This window comes from Xylaria bambusicola (assembly GCF_022495145.1).
Source record: "Xylaria bambusicola strain CBS 139988 unplaced genomic scaffold F5B22scaffold_9, whole genome shotgun sequence".
In the NCBI taxonomy this organism is placed as follows: domain Eukaryota; kingdom Fungi; phylum Ascomycota; class Sordariomycetes; order Xylariales; family Xylariaceae; genus Xylaria; species Xylaria bambusicola.
The window spans coordinates 481,241-496,594 of record NW_025953562.1 but is presented as its reverse complement, the minus strand read 5'-3'; the positions used below and the strand labels follow the sequence as shown (position 1 = coordinate 496,594).

Genomic DNA, 15,354 nt, shown 5'->3' with positions numbered 1-15,354 from the left:
TTTTTTTTGTTTCTTTATTCAATTATCTCTCAATATGGAACTAATTACTAGGTAGGTCAAAACCAGAATGCCAACACTTGATTTCTAAGAGGCTGTTTGTGATATATAACTAGAGTTTGCTCATATCCAGCCCATGATACACCCTCTCGGCTAAACAATCAGGAACAAGGGACTCTGCCAGCCCAACACGTGCGATGGTGGCAGTTAATCGTATAAACTAACTGATCGGCTTGAAATGATATATTACTATTTTCCTAGTTATCCCCGAGAAATCAACGAATCAAAGCACAACTTCATTCATGTAATGTAATACCATTTGTACTTGTGCAACGCAGAACCAATATCGCCATCCTTTCATCACTTACTCGATCTCGACCCCCAAGTGCGCCAACTCCTCCTGCAGCGCGCGCGCATGCAGGGACAGAACGCAGATATCCGACACGGACATATTTAGTAATCTACCCGCGATGACCTCCGCGGCGCACTCGGGCGAAGGCGCGAGTCGGCTCCATTGCTCGGGTCCCGCGGCGGCGAGGGCGTCGTAGTCGTCGATGCGGATCCCTGCGGCTGCCGCGCGCGCCATGAAATTTAGCGTCGTGGCGATCGTGCGCAGGTGCGTGCTGAGATAGCTGTCTATTACGTTGCTGTGCGGGTAGACTAGCCAGCCCTCGTTCTCTTGTTCTTGTTTTTCCTCTTCTGCTACGACTCCCTTCTGGCCGTTATTATCATCGCCAGGCAATTGTTCGTCAACCGCGCCTAGATCGTCGTCGTGGTGGGGATTTAGTAGGTCGGAGTAATCGTATAATCCCGGGACTTCGAATGTCCATACCTGTTGTGCTGAAGCTGCAGATGGGAGTATCTCGTTGATATTGTCGTTGTCGTTGTCGTCTTCTTCTTCCGAGGAAGAAGAGGATGAGGATGACGATGACGATGGTGAGGGAGGTGTGTACTGCGGCTGCCCCTGGTTCTTCATGAACTCGAGGTACCGCGCTGCCGTCCCGAGGTGTGCGCCGTGAGCGGGCTGGAAAGGACTCGGCGTGGTCACGGGATGGTCGCCTGTGCTCAGCCCCTTGCTCTTCATGGACTCGAGGTATCGCGCCGCGGCCCCGAATTGTACGCCGTGGACGGGCTGGAAGGAGCGTGGCATGGTCACGGGAGCCGCGTCCGTGATAATCCGGGTTTTGTTAGAACTTTCATCGCCGCCATCCACGGCACCGCTTGCAAAGGGATTTCGCGCGACGGAGTCGCTTCTGGCGTCCCCGACTAGGCCGGAATTTATCTCGCGCAGGAATCCCTGGATATCGTCGGCCTTCGCGCTCGTGACTGGCTCCTCGTCCTCGCCCTCGGCGTCCAGGGTCGGATCACCATCGCCATCCCCGCCGCCCGCCGCGACACGCGGGGCTTTGGTCCCCGGCACCTCGTCTGTGAAAAGTTCATCTTGTTGCTCGGCGTGGCGTCTCCCCGCGCGCAACTCACGCGCCGTCCTGCGCACGGGGAGAGCTCTCATCGCAGAGAGGAAGCCGTCGTCGTTGTCCGCCCCTTTCTTCTTGCCATCCAGCCGCGCGGCAGCACCGCGCTTCTTCAGCACACGGGGTTTATAGTGTTCTTCGTCGACGTCGCTGGTGTCGACGTTGGGCGAGTAGACCGGTTGTCCGGGGAGTTTATTCGCAGCGACTGGGTAGCTGATTTTGGCTGGCTTTTTCTTTGTGGTCTTGGTCGCGGTTTCCGAGGCAGTAAGACGAGGCCGCTTGGAGGACTTTGCGGGGGCTTTTGATTGCCCGCCGGGTCGTTTAGTTGGTGCCATGGTTGAGATCAAGAAGATGACATTAGCTGGGAAACTCCCATTTTACGACCCAATCTTATAGGAGGTGAGAAGAAGAAGAAGAAGCAAGATCTTGGACTCTGGCAGCGGGTGACCCCCGTACTGGATGATAGTCTTTGAGCGCAGTTTCATTTGTTTCCGGAATATGGCGGTATGGTCCTCCTCATGGTTCCAGATGTCTTTGTTTGAGACAATAGGCATTATGACATCCCGCTTTCAACGAACTAGGGAATGTGGCAGTGATTGCTTTGTCTGAAAGTAAAGAGAATTCCAGCAATAGCTTACTTCGTCTGCATTTGACCTAACGCCCAACGTCGTAGTGAGATACAATTGCAACACGATATCCCACATCAACTTTACCACGGACTGCGACTGCGTAAGCGTACACCGACATGAATCGACATCACATTTGGCTTGAGACGGAACATGCTGATTTCAGAATTCTTAATCAATTGCCTATCGTAATTATTAAGACGAAAGCATCACACCGAGATTTAGAAATCTGAATCGGGCGCTATTCGCTTATCCCTTGGCTGCACCGGCCTTAATCAATAAGATGTCGCCATCTTCAATGACGTAGTCTTTGCCTTTCGTCATGATCTTACCCTTCGCTTTCACCTCGGATTCGTCGCCCACCTCCTTCAGTACGCTGTAGTTATATACGACAGCCTGAATAAATGTCTTCTCAAAGTCTGTGTGAATGACACCAGCGGCCTGGGGTGCCTTGGTGCCTTCTCTAATGGTCCATTGCCGGACCTCATCCGTGCCAGTGGTAAAGAAACTACGTAGATGTAATGCTTTCCGCATTGTAGTAACGATCTTGGGTAACGCAGACTCAATTCCGAGGTTTTTGCATTCCTCAGCAGCTGCTTCTTCGGTTTCAAAGCGTGTCAAGCGCTCTTCAAAGCAAACCGAGATGGGAAGGATGGGGTCGCCTGCAGCATGCTCCTTCATCCATTCTGCAATCTTGGCTAGATGCTTGTTCTTCTTTCTCGTATAATCTTTCTCTGAAAGGTTGACAAGATATACAACCGGCTTTGCGGAGAGTAGCAATAGGGTGTTGATAACCTCAACCTGTTCACACACAGTTAACATATGTAACTTTGGCTACCGTGTTATATACAGAGGTAAGATGTGAATATGAAATCAGAGCAAGTTTTTTATCTCAGTGTGTTCTCTGCGTTGTATAATTGAGACACTCGAAGAGCTGGGATTAGATCAGGCGCTATGGCCCTTTGTCATCATAAAAAGGGGAATATGCGAGTAATGAAAATAGTGATGTCTTACCTCCTTGGGGGACCAGTTGCCCTTTCGGACATCCTTGCCGTCTTTCAACCAAGCAAGGACCTTCTCCATAGTGGCCTCCTCTTCCTTGGCCTTCTTCACCTCGAGACTTTGACCACCAACACGGGTCTTCTTCTTCTGGTTCTCTATGGCCTTCTCGGTGAATTCGATATCCTTTGTCCGCAATTCCTCTCCAATGATATCTAAATCTCTGACAGGATTGACATCACCTTCGACGTGAATGATTTCGGCGTCATCAAAGCACCGAACGACCTGGAAGATGGCATCGACAGCGCGGATATGTGACAAGAAAGCGTTACCGAGACCAGCGCCAGTGGAAGCGCCCCTGGTAAGACCTGCGATATCGTAGACGGTCAAGTGAGCGGGCACTCGACTCTTGGGGTTGTACTTCTCGCATAACCAGTCGTAGCGCTCATCGGGCACAATGACACGAGACTCCTCGGGATCAATAGTGGCGTAGGGGAAGTTCTACCCAAGACTAGTCAGAGAGAAGAAACAGGCACCCAGAGCAGCGGGAAGCTTACAGCGGGATTACCAAGACTGCACTTGGTGATGGCTTGGAAGAGAGTAGACTTGCCAACGTTGGCAAGACCGACAATACCAGCCTTCAAGTTGTTGCCAGGGCGGCCCAGGAGGACCTTCTCCTCAACGGCATTCTTCTTGGGAGGCATTTTGGGAGCACTACGTCGCTTAGCGTAGGTACGAGAGGTGAGGTATATGACGGTGCAACTAGGCACTCGGGGAGATGTAGATGTGAGGAGAAAGGCAGAGCTAGCTGCGGAGGGGACAACAATGCGCGAGAGAGAAGCGAAAGGGCGAGGAATGAAGGTGGAGGGAGACGTGGTGAAGGATTTACGACTGTGGACCAGCCGCGAAGGTCTCGTCCAACAAACAGGGTGAGACGTTTGTTCGAGTCAATGACCGAGTGTTATTTATTTATTAGTTTGGATTTGGGGTGTTTCTTTGATGCTTCGAAGTGTGGTCGAAGGCAGACCTTGTGAGGAGGAGAGGAAGGGAGGAAGGGATGAAGGGAAATGGGGAGGAAAGTAGGCAATGGACTGGGAATCCAGTCAGGATTTGTGGTTTTTTTTTTCTTCTTCTTCCAAGATCACCTTTTAATGAGGGGCAGAAAGGAAGAGAGAAAAAAAATTCAAAAGCTTGCGGCGCAAAGTGGATTCGGCGAAATTGGACTTCCAAGCTCATTCACCCCCCAGCCCCCAGCCCCGCCAGCTCTCACCAAATTCAGTGAAGTTTAGTGAATTTTGCAGAGACCTCAAGCTCTAATAGGCACCTGTCTGGTCCTGTAAGGTGGGGTAAGTCGGGGCCAAGCCTGTTCTGCCGATAAACCCTCTTTGATAGATATACTGCTTACTCTGTAATACCCAGACTCTAAATAATACATGATATGGGCATTTATTTCCAGATCCAAGTCCCCTCTTTCTTTCGCCCTGCTTTTCAGCCTCGAGCCAAGACCCGCCCCAAACCTGGGGTTTTTGAACAATGGTCCACATCAGTTTAGACCTGTTCGGAACCCCCGCCTGAGACTGCCCAGAGTTGGGTTTATACTGGGGCTTTCAGTGGCCCAAAGCGCTGAAGTCTTACGTGTAGTACTACGTGCTAGGTACCTACTTATGTATTTGAAGCATTTGAACATTTGAAACATCGAGGCCACTTCCTCCAGCCAGTCAGCTGTCATGCAGATCCTCTGGCACCATCTATTTCGGAAAACGACCCCATTTCGTTCGTTGATGCACAATGCAAATGCATTCGGCTCTCCAACCCATGTTTACATTCCCTCGCCTGCCTGCCTAGTTATTTACTTATTTACTTACTTACACAGTACACAGTAAGGCAGCCCAGGCAACATTCAATATGTTACCTGTTATTTCCAATTACCTAAGGTATTTGTAGAAACTAGGTAAAGCCTCGTTGTCCTTTCTCTTTGTCGCTCCGCTTCTAGACCTCTCTCACTCTCACAATAGTGTGCCTATCTAGGCCCTTTGACCTTTTGACTAGACGCCGCTATTGTGCCTTGGCGTTATTTCTCACCACCACTGCATATACATATGGTTGGTTGGCCGTAGGCATTCAACAAGCATATAACAAACAGTTCAGCCCCTCCCGCCACAGCCTTTCCTTCCAGCGGACGAGTTCCGATATCTATCTACCTGGCTAGACCACGGTTTGTTTCGCTTTGCAACCTTTGTATTCTTCTTCTCTACCTTCATCATCACCACCATCATCATGTCATCCAAGAAATCCTCGTCTAGCAGAACTTCGCGCCAGTCACACAGGTCAACGTTGTCCTTGACAAGAACCGAAATAGTTATCAATGTCTATGATTTGCTTTCTGTAAGTTAACCTTGTCCCTTGCATTTCCCTTCCACTCTAAACTACAAACTATATCTGTCTATACCTGCAGCGGCATGACAATACTAATCGAGCATCTGCCTAACAGCCCGGTCGCCTCTCTTCCGTATTATGGACCTTCGGCACCTCTCTCCTTCATTCCGGCGTTGTTATTAACGGCAAGGAATACGCGTATGGAGGACACGATAGACCCGGCGTGACGGGCGTGTATTGGACTCAGCCCAAGACCGAACCACCTGGTGGCACATTTCGGACCGAGATCCTACAAGGCTTTACCTTCGCAACCCAATCCGAGATCGACTCTATCATCCGTCGAGCCTCGATCGAATTCGATGGTTCCGCCTACAACATCCTCACCCGCAACTGCAACCACTTCACCAGCTACCTCTGCCAGCAATTGACCGGCCGGCCCGGTCCCAGCTGGCTCAACCGTGCTGCAAGCATCGGCGTCGCATTACCTTGCGTCGTGCCTCGCGACTGGCTCGAGCCACCAGACGTCGACACAGCTGAAGGCGAGCTGCTGGGAGATGATAGCGACATAGATGCCCACGAGGGCTCGCGGATGCTGAGGCCTGAGAATTCCCGCCGGATGTTAACGAGCAGCCAGGATGGAGACTCCGACTCCGACCAAGACTATCAGCCCAGTAGCAAGTCCAAGGGGAAGAATAATGCAGTTCGGGATAGCAGTGGCAGACGCTTGCCTGCTGCAGAAAGAGCCCCGACTCGTGGGAGGTGATCAAGGTGATTGAGAATAGACGCATGGAAAGTATTCACTACTTATTTGCACTTGATGGCGTTTTCGAAGTGAGGATATGGTAGTGGTTGGAGGCATAGGCGTTATGGAATGACTTATTCTGTCTGATTGATACCAAAATATCTTCTTTTTGTGTCATTTGCGGGGGATGGTGCATGGCGGGCATACAATGGTGTTCACACTCCTTTTACTCTAGCAATTACGGAATGCATATCACAACTGGGTTGGATTCAAATTGTACATGGAAATTTTCTACATGCTTGATGGCTATAACATATGATACAGATCTCGTGACGTCTACGCTTAGTAGACTGAACGGTTTGAAGAACTCTTCCTTTCAACCGTCGTTTTCCTTGTATACCAGTAGCTTGAATCCTTGTTCTTCTAACCCAATCTCTTGGGTCTGGGACTTCTCGTACCACCGAACTTCAGCTTTGTCCCGTCGGATACTTTCTTGATATGCGGCCGTAGCAGACGCCCTTCGCTGCCTAGTAGTACCTTGGTAGCGGCCTCACGGCCGCTGCCGAAGCCGCGGAGCACGACCTCGAGCGCGGTGATTTTGCGATGCCAGCCGCCCTGGTTTAACTTGTCGATTACGTAGGCGCACAGCTGATATGCGGCATCGTAGGTCCCGCGCTTCGCCTTCTTGAAGCCGATTTGTCCCGTGGACATGGAGACGATGGGATTCCGGTCTGGCCTTGAGACGGTGATGTGGGTGTTGTGCTTGTGCGAGTAGATGTGGAAGTGGAAGGGTTCGTGCGCGGGGCCATAGCTCTCTTCTTCTGATTCTGATTCGCCGAGGATCGAGCCGCCGCTGGGCTGGTTCATTGCCCGCGAAATGGTGCTCTGGGCTAGCAATCGCGATATAGTGGACATGCTGTCCTGTGGGTTTATGCCCGGCGTTTGTGAAGGTTCCGAGTTCTGGCGCTGACTGTCGGCGAATCTGGTAAGGAGGGACGGCCTGGGGGCCCCGGGCGCAGGCGGCTGCTCATCTGCTTGTCGTGGACATGTTTGTGAAAACGCCCGTGTCGATTGGCGACCGGGCCGTAGAGATAGGGCGGAGAGTTTGGAGGTGGTCTTCACCAGAAGACGGGTCGTCGACGGGGTCATCTTCGAGGCATTGACGTTGTGCGCAATGAGTGAGCTCGTGAGTGAATCGCTCGTCCTGCGCTGGACTAGGGGAGGGAGTGCTTAGTGTTATGTAAATTGGCACCGATCTGAAGGTTGATATCAATATCTACACCCTCTCAATACCCGCCTCGGAAATTTTAGCCAAGACTAGGTACTAGACCAAGAGGCCTGCTTTTGAGGCATCTGATGGCATAAGCACATATGAAGTAAACTATATCCATATATCCATTTCTACTTATCTATGCAATATTAACAAGTTAACCAGAACATGCTAAAGTGCCCGCCAAGACGGTGGCGCTAAGCAAGTAATCGGGGGGTGCTTGTCAAGTCCCGATCATTTTTTTCGATCCGCAGGCCCTCTCCCAAGTTCCATCAAGCGAAGTCGCAAGCGACGAAGGGTTTGCCTCTTCTTGTTCCCGCCCCAAACCGCCCCTTGTGGCCATCTTTTCAATAACCAGGCCTCAGAAAACATCGGGACAAATATGAGTTCTTTGCGACATGCTACTCGGAGCACAACTCCCGCTTCGATCGCAAGGACGCCTTCACTGGCTGTCCATTCATACGGCAGGTCACCGGCTTACAGAAGGTTAATTGCGAATACACCCAACTCCGCACGAAGCAACACTGCGCTTCCTAGCCCCTCACGAACCCCTTCAGCTCCCTTCCGTCCTCTATCCCCCCTCCGATCTCCATTTCTTCCCGAGACCGTAGCCGCAATACAGTCGCGCGGTTTTCACGGAACATCATCATGGCTACAGGAACAGCCTGCACGACCCGAGAAATCACCAAAACCTGAGGAGCAATCAGAAAAGAGTACCTCCGAGGCTCAGTCGGAGGCCAAGGCTGGATCTGAGGAGCAGACAAAGGAAAAAGAAGATGGGGAGGAATCAGGAGAGGACAAGAAAAAGGATGAGAAAAAAGAAGATCTCCCGCCACCACCGCCCCATGGTGACAAGACCCCATGGCAGGTGTTCATGGAGACTATGCAGAGTGAATTCAAAGCTTCGAAAGAATGGAACGAATCGACAAAACAACTATCTGATTCAGCCCATCAATTCACCGAGAGTGAATCTGTTCGACGTGCGAGACAAGCTTATGAATCTACCACAGGCGCCGTTTCTTCCACTGCCGGAAAGGCCTTCAAATCCTCCGCTGATGCTATTGGAAAAGGTGCCGCCTGGACTTGGGATACCAACGTCATGAAGGGTGTTCGAAAGGGTGCCAACATCACTGGAGAAGCTCTTGACAAAGCTACTAAACCCATTCGTGATACCGAAGCCTATAAGAGCGTTAAAGATGTCATCGATGATGGCAGCAGCTCACGATACGGTGGCTGGGTCGAGAAAGAGGAGCGAAGAAAAGCACGCGAGCTTCGCCAGAAGAATTCTGCGTCAATCCATGGTAATATGGAAGAAGGCGTTGAGGATCCAAAGTGAGTGCTTGTCTGGCAAAATTCTTTCGCATTCCTTACTAATTCTCTTCAGTGCTGGAACGAACGTTACTCTTCACAAGGATGCTGCATGGAAAGAAGCCTGGCGGGACTTCCGTGACCAAAACAAATTTGTTCAGGGTGTATTCAGCATGAAGAACGTCTATCAGGAATCCGAAAATCCTTTGATCTCCACGGCACGAAGTATCACAGACCGAGTTGCTGGTTTCTTTGCAGAGAATGAGACCGCCATGGTAATTAAAAAAATTCGGGCGATGGATCCTAACTTTCAGCTCGAACCATTCCAGCAGGAGCTGCGAGATTATATCTTGCCCGAAGTCCTTGATGCATACGTCAAGGGTGATACCGAAACTTTGAAATTATGGCTCTCAGCCGCCCAATATTCCGTCTATGAAGCCCTGACCAAACAATATCTACAAGCCGGTATGAAGTCAGATGGGCGAATTCTAGACATCAGACACGTTGATATCCTAAAGGCTCGCATGCTAGAGCCTGGTGAGATTCCCGTGTTCATCATTACATGCCGGACACAAGAGGTTCACGTTTACCGCAACGCCAAAACCAACGAACTAGCTGCCGGCATGGAAGACCGGGTTCAGCTCGTCACATATGTCATCGGCATTACCCGTACCCCTGAAGACGTGAACAACGCAGAGACAAGAGGATGGAGATTGATCGAAATGCAGAAGAGCGGCAGAGATTACATATAAGTACTACATGAAGCGAGATGATCTTTCTCATCTTACGGTTATACGATACATGAACTATAATAAATGTACAATACTAACGGGACTCGGAAAAAGGACGAGCCGACGAGGTTTAGGCGGACGGGAGCGATCTCAAAACACCACTCTTGTGCATTGGACTACAGGCGTTGTGTTGACGACTTGCATCATCATCATCATGTCCCAATCAAAATGTATATTAAGCGAAGGAGGGACACCGCCATCCCAGGACGCGGAACATGTAGATATATACCTTCAGCTAGCCGTGCTGAGACTGTTCCCAAATTGACTACTCTACAGCGTAGTAGAGATAGTCAAAACCACAATTCAAAAAATTGAGATCCATGACCTGGGTTCTTATTTTACTACAAGCCAGTCCCAACAGACTAAACCCTCCAAAGGACAAATTTCTAGCTTCACCTGGGTTATTATTGAGGTTATATTCAATTCATACCGTGATGTCACCTTGTTTCATACTCAAACCCAAGATTGACCTGACGTCTCATTCTCAGTCCTCCTGCTACAGTTTCAAGAAGAAGAAAAACATAAAATTAAAGACCACGCAGGTCGTTCAACCTCACCGTTCTTTCCCGTCCTCCCCTTGCGCCTTTTCCTCAGCTTCCCTCCGAAACTGCTCGCGCACCTCCATCAAACATTTCCCCAGGAGATTCAACCCCCACTTCGACCGATTCCTCTCGGCGCCCTTGGCCGCGAACCCCACGCCCCAGATCCTGTCGTACGGACTCGCCTCGACTAACTCTCTCGTCCCTGTCGCGAGTAGCACGTCCCGGAAACTAGGTGCCTGCATCGTTTCTGCGGCGTCGGTGTTTCCGAGTTTCCAGACTCTTCCTCCTTCTTCTTCTTCTTTTCCTTCTTCTCTCTTATTTTGAACAGTTTGTGCGTCGTCGAGGACGGGCAGCGTGAACTTGCACCAGTTCCCCTCGGCCACGATGCGCGAACGCTCGCGCTCCCAGACCGCGTCGTCGAAGCCGCGGACGGCGCGGCCTAGTTCTTTGACGTCGCGCGGCGAGCTCGCCTCGAGGATCGCCGACGCGATCTCCTCGTCGTCGAATAGGAGCGCTTTGTGGTGCATCATGTAGTGCTCGGCTGTGGCGTAGATCTTGCTGTTGTCTGTGCGGTCGCGGAAGGGCTGCGAGTACCATTGTGATAAGTACCCTGTTGCGACTTCTTGCGGACGCCAGAAGTAGATCGGGTCTGAAGCCGTGGGGTTTGGGTTGGGCGTTGGGGGCATCGCCTTGGATGAGCGCGATTTGCGCTTTGTTATGCGATTTGATTTTGATGGCATTGTGAGTCTTGGGGTGTGGTTGATGGGATTTCGAAGTGGTGATGATGATGATGATAATTTAATCAGATGCTCCCCGATCTTACGGCAATTGGTGTTCGTGAATATGTTGTACGATACACTTAGGGGAACCAAAGCATTTATTTTTCTTCGGATAAGAATACCTATATGATTTTAAAGCATTGAATCTCAAGATCTGAGTTGCTCCATTTATTTATTCAAGCATCTATGTAGTCCTTCTTGAACGTAACTGCCTCATAACTAGCTAGCTTCAGCTGGCTAGACGCCGATTGACTCACAGCCCGCGAATCTCTCTCGCTCAGCCTCGATGATCAGGTTGATTGAATTGACAATTGCATCGTGCTAGATTTTCTATGCATTAAATTGATGAATTCAAAGTGCTCCTTGCGGATATCGCTTCATATTTGTTTGTGATGGCGCGATTCGCGCTGTTTGTGTAGGCACAATGTATTCATCCAACACCATTCCTCAACCCCACGTGTCGCAGCGTGCTGATGAGCATGATGAAAAGCCTCAGATCCTATTGACATTTGGGGAAAAGCGACCTCGGGAGCTTTCATTTCTTCTATTTCTAATTATCAATCTATAGCCTAGAACTGGAAGAAGCCATAGCCCTTTTGCTGGAATTGTAAGTATAGGAAGTATGATGCATCTTCGTTCATGCAGAAATGAGACCTGCATCCCATATAACAAAACTACACGCTCACCACAGATCTCCAGATGCTCCATTCTGTCATGTGGATGGAGAGCTCTTTGTTCATTCACGGGGGAGACGGTCGCAATGTTTGCTCTTTGGGTTGTCCTCAACTTGGCCCCAGCTTTACCGTTGTTTGATCATAGAGGTTGCGAAGAGCTGCACGGCATTAGCAATTTCGTCAGTGTGTGAAGTAAGAAGGATTATTCGAGGCTACGCCTAGTCACAATAACTGCAACATATACGAGGCCAACTAGTGCCCGAAAACCTACCTTTAAGCCTTAATCCTAAGCAGACATACACGGCGAATATGAACAGCCTATTTGCCGCCCACTCACAAGTGTGTCCTACCAAACTATCATCCCGAATAACATCAAGCCACGATAAACAGTCATTCAGCTCTGGCCAGCTAAATGCAGGACGCGCTAGCACAACAAACCATCACTCATCCTCGGGAGCATTTCTATCCAAGATCAGTCACTCTGGGGACCGCAATGGCCATACCGAGGGATCTCAGTGCGAAGTCGGCGACTGTCATCTCAACCAACTTCCCGGGACGGCATATTGCAAATACCACACATGCCGCACGGAAAGCTGCGTCGATATACGGGCGCTAGGCTCGCGGTACTGTCTCGGCCATAAGTGCCGCTCTTGCAGCGCCGTGGCAGAGGCAGAGAGCAGCTACTGCGGAACTCATAAATGCAGTCACCCATTCTGCGTGCGACGAAAGCCGAGCGGACAGAAATGGTGCAAGCAGCACACATGTCGATGGACAGTGTGTATTGAAGCTCCTGCGCAAGGCAAAAGATACTGTCTGGACCACGCCTGCGCAGCCGGGGATTGCGCCCTCAAAGTCCTTTCTGTTGGTTGTCTGCTGGGAAATTACTGTTGTTGCCACAGCTGTTCTGTAGAGGCGTGTCTGCTTCGGGTGTCGTCCGCAGGAGTCTTCTGCGCGGAGCACGAGTGTTCGACTCGTGGATGTCCCAACTCTAGACTCTGGGACGATGGCCGTGGCCCTACTCGGGTGCATGAATGCTGCAAATACCATACCTGTGTGCAGAGGGGATGCTTTGCTCCAGTTTCTCATCCCGGCACTCTTTGTGATCGCCATTTCGAAGATGACTTGAGAGCGCCGAGCTCGGGACTGCTTACGGCGTAAATTCCCAATCACCGCATGGCAACGAGTAATTCTTTGATGCTAAACTGATGAGCACTGTCGTTCGTTGGCTTAGTAGTTGGTATGGGGTTGTATGTTGATGGTTGTGACTACACGGAGGTTCTGTGACTGCTGTGAACTGGTGATATTCCATCTGTCATACGGCCAAGGCTAGAGCCCTTGTCACACCGTCTGTGCCACCAGTATCCTACGGAGATTCCGTATTATAGAGGTCGGTCATGGCGTTCAAACAGAGCACTATACGAGTCATTCGTTACTTTATTTCTCAAAGGGACATAAAATGGGTGTATGGAAACCCAATTTGAATAGTAAGAGTTGATAATGCAGGACCGGTTCTGAAATGGCAACCGGCCAGTGACTCATGTAGAACGACGCCAAGCATCCGATCGCAGTGAGTTTATAAACTGCGGTCATTTTCCGTCGCCTGGAATACGCTATCAATCGAGTCTATTCATACTACTATCACTAATAAAGGTTTGATCAGTTGATCGAAAATATTGTTCACGGTTAATTAACCCCTTTCCACAATGGCGCACCCGACGACTGTAGATCCGCCCTCCAACTCAATCCGCTACATCCCCACCAACGAGGCCTACGACAGATGGGCGGAAGTCTACGATAGCGACGGCAATTTCCTACAGGCGCTCGATGATTTAGAACTCAAGACACTCTTTCCAAGATTCGTAGCATCAATCAAGTCACCCAAGCCTTGGCGGATAGTGGACCTGGGATGCGGCACCGGGCGCAACACGGCGCTCCTCCTCAGGGTTCCCGAGAGCGAGACAATCGCGCTGGATGCGAGCAAAGGCATGCTAGAAGTCGCTAAGACTCGACTTGGGGGTTCAAGTTTAACCCCTGAGCTTTCCGGGAATAAACCGATACTTCGCTTTGACGTTTTCGACATGCTCGCCACTTCGGGGCCTCCAGCATCTGTAGCCCCTCACACCGTGGATGCCATAATCAGTACGCTCGTCGCTGAGCACATCCCGCTCTCGGTATTCTTCGCGCACGTATCACAGCTACTTCGCCCCGGTGGAGTGCTGCTTCTGACAAATATGCACTCCCACATGGGCTCGATCTCACAAGCTGGCTTTGTGGACACGGTCACGGGAGAGAAGATACGGCCGACGAGCTATGCACACACTGTTGAAGACACGATACTCGAGGCGCGTAAATGCGGGCTTGATGTTGAGACTGATGCAGAGGGGAATGGGATTATTGAAAGGGCAGTTAGTGAAGACATGGTTGAGAAACTGGGACTTAGAAGTGGGAAGTGGGTTGACATCACATGCTGGTTTGGTGGGATATTTCGTAAAGCGGATTCATGAGCGCCTATGAAATACCTAGAGCGACATAATTTTATATGACATTATTGTCAAAATGCTTAATATACCAGGGTACCCATGTTAACCCTAGCCTGCACTATTATGACGGATGACACAAGATCTTGATATTCCTTTCAAGGTCTATCAGGTAGTGTAGATGAGGTGACAATGGTTTACTACCAGAAGAAGAGGCCAGACTCACGAACTAGTCACCGACTATATGTACTTAGGTGCACCTATTCTGGGCCGTTAATGCTAGCTTGATAAAAGAATTCGAGACTCAGCAGGGATGTCATGTGTACTGTATGATCAGTGTTGTGATCAAGATATTGCCATGGTCTAGATCATTATAACTTATGTCTCTATTTGGTAAACTACGATAAGACTATAATTATCTAGACTAGATTATAACAAGTTTAGTGAAAATCAGGAAGTATAAACATGAAGCTAACATTTAAATTTCGGAGGTGTCATCAAGTTGAGAGAACCAACGCCGACGGTGGGCCACTGGGACCACATAGGACAAATCATCGGAGATAGCCTAAGCGCTTAAGATTACCCCGCATGTTCCATTTTCTTAGTAATTTTGTATTATATAAAGAATTATTTAAGTAATTTAAAGCATTGAAGTTATGCCTTAAGCTTTATTTAATATTAACGATTTTTATAATGAAATTATTACTTTATATAAAGCTGGAACTTCTATTTTTGTTATTCTTACCAATCTTAATTAATAAGGTTACTATTATACCTTTTATATATTATTTTATTATATTTAAGTTTAGCATTTAATAAGTTGTTAAAATTAATTTTAATTTAAAAAAATCCTTTTTTGAATTTAATTCCTCTTTTTTATATAAGGCTAAAAAGATAAATTTATTTAATAAAACTTAATTAAAGCTGGTTATCCTATAACTTATTATATAATTAAATATATTTAATATAAATATAATATAAAGTAATAATATTATATAAATAAAAAGTATAATAAAATTATATAATAAGTAATAAAATAGCTTAAATAATATATATAATAAAGTTTTATAATAAAAGGCTTTAGGAAAAATTATTTTTATAAGTTTATATAAATATAAACTAGCATTATTATTAATAGAAATTAGCTTTATTAATATTATAAAGTTTATTAATTAAAGCTTATATAATAGTAAAGTTATTTAACTATTTATTAATATAAGAAGTATATAATTTTAAGCTAAAACTTTATATAATGTTTTAATAAATATATAAAGCTTTAAAAGATAGGAATTAAGGTTTAT

General features: G+C 48.4%; 6 protein-coding genes across 6 annotated transcripts; 3 read left to right on the top strand and 3 right to left on the bottom strand.

The window, feature by feature from the left end:
• Positions 1 to 124: 124 nt before the first annotated feature.
• On the bottom strand, positions 125 to 2,422 carry F5B22DRAFT_569791 (uncharacterized protein). The gene has a single exon (XM_047973147.1). The coding sequence runs from the start codon at positions 1,802 to 1,804 to the stop codon at positions 362 to 364; it is 1,443 nt and encodes a 480-aa protein (XP_047833355.1). The 5' UTR covers positions 1,805 to 2,422; the 3' UTR covers positions 125 to 361.
• F5B22DRAFT_569775 (P-loop containing nucleoside triphosphate hydrolase protein) lies at positions 2,075 to 3,932 on the bottom strand. The gene is made up of 3 exons (XM_047973146.1): positions 3,652 to 3,932; positions 3,110 to 3,595; positions 2,075 to 2,896 (listed from the first exon to the last, which is right to left on the bottom strand). The coding sequence occupies exons 1-3, from the start codon at positions 3,796 to 3,798 to the stop codon at positions 2,345 to 2,347; spliced, it is 1,185 nt and encodes a 394-aa protein (XP_047833354.1). The 5' UTR covers positions 3,799 to 3,932; the 3' UTR covers positions 2,075 to 2,344.
• A 1,439-nt stretch (positions 3,933 to 5,371) lies between these two features.
• F5B22DRAFT_634719 (DUF862-domain-containing protein) lies at positions 5,372 to 9,542 on the top strand (the record flags this gene model as incomplete). Its single annotated transcript, XM_047977020.1, has 6 exons — positions 5,372 to 5,479; positions 5,586 to 6,229; positions 6,726 to 6,804; positions 6,880 to 6,962; positions 7,894 to 8,814; positions 8,867 to 9,542. 6 exons carry the CDS (start codon positions 5,372 to 5,374, stop codon positions 9,540 to 9,542), a joined length of 2,511 nt encoding a protein of 836 aa, XP_047833353.1.
• Positions 9,543 to 10,134: 592 nt separating this feature from the next.
• Positions 10,135 to 11,610, bottom strand: F5B22DRAFT_634718 (uncharacterized protein; the record flags this gene model as incomplete). Its single annotated transcript, XM_047977019.1, has 2 exons — positions 10,135 to 10,772; positions 11,589 to 11,610. 2 exons carry the CDS (start codon positions 11,608 to 11,610, stop codon positions 10,135 to 10,137), a joined length of 660 nt encoding a protein of 219 aa, XP_047833352.1.
• F5B22DRAFT_596559 (uncharacterized protein) lies at positions 11,244 to 13,147 on the top strand. Its single transcript, XM_047974244.1, has 2 exons — positions 11,244 to 11,734; positions 11,848 to 13,147. The coding sequence occupies exon 2, from the start codon at positions 11,886 to 11,888 to the stop codon at positions 12,732 to 12,734; it is 849 nt and encodes a 282-aa protein (XP_047833351.1). The 5' UTR covers positions 11,244 to 11,734; positions 11,848 to 11,885; the 3' UTR covers positions 12,735 to 13,147.
• On the top strand, positions 13,148 to 14,347 carry F5B22DRAFT_596558 (putative methyltransferase). The gene has a single exon (XM_047974243.1). It carries the CDS (start codon positions 13,280 to 13,282, stop codon positions 14,078 to 14,080), a length of 801 nt encoding a protein of 266 aa, XP_047833350.1. The 5' UTR covers positions 13,148 to 13,279; the 3' UTR covers positions 14,081 to 14,347.
• Positions 14,348 to 15,354: the final 1,007 nt, after the last annotated feature.

What these genes read in the sequence shown, in the direction of transcription:
- F5B22DRAFT_569775 (XM_047973146.1), bottom strand. Translation starts at nt 3,798, where the DNA reads ATGCCTCCCAAGAAGAATGCCGTTGAGGAGAAGGTCCTCCTGGGCCGC. An exon ending in GCAGTCTTGGTAATCCCGCT is followed by an intron (nt 3,596 to 3,651) that starts GTAAGCTTCCCG and finishes AGTCTTGGGTAG; the next exon opens with AACTTCCCCTACGCCACTAT. An exon ending in GCAACTGGTCCCCCAAGGAG is followed by an intron (nt 2,897 to 3,109) that starts GTAAGACATCAC and finishes GTGTGTGAACAG; the next exon opens with GTTGAGGTTATCAACACCCT.
- F5B22DRAFT_596558 (XM_047974243.1), top strand. Translation starts at nt 13,280, where the DNA reads ATGGCGCACCCGACGACTGTAGATCCGCCCTCCAACTCAATCCGCTAC.
- F5B22DRAFT_596559 (XM_047974244.1), top strand. Translation starts at nt 11,886, where the DNA reads ATGAACAGCCTATTTGCCGCCCACTCACAAGTGTGTCCTACCAAACTA.
- F5B22DRAFT_569791 (XM_047973147.1), bottom strand. Translation starts at nt 1,804, where the DNA reads ATGGCACCAACTAAACGACCCGGCGGGCAATCAAAAGCCCCCGCAAAG.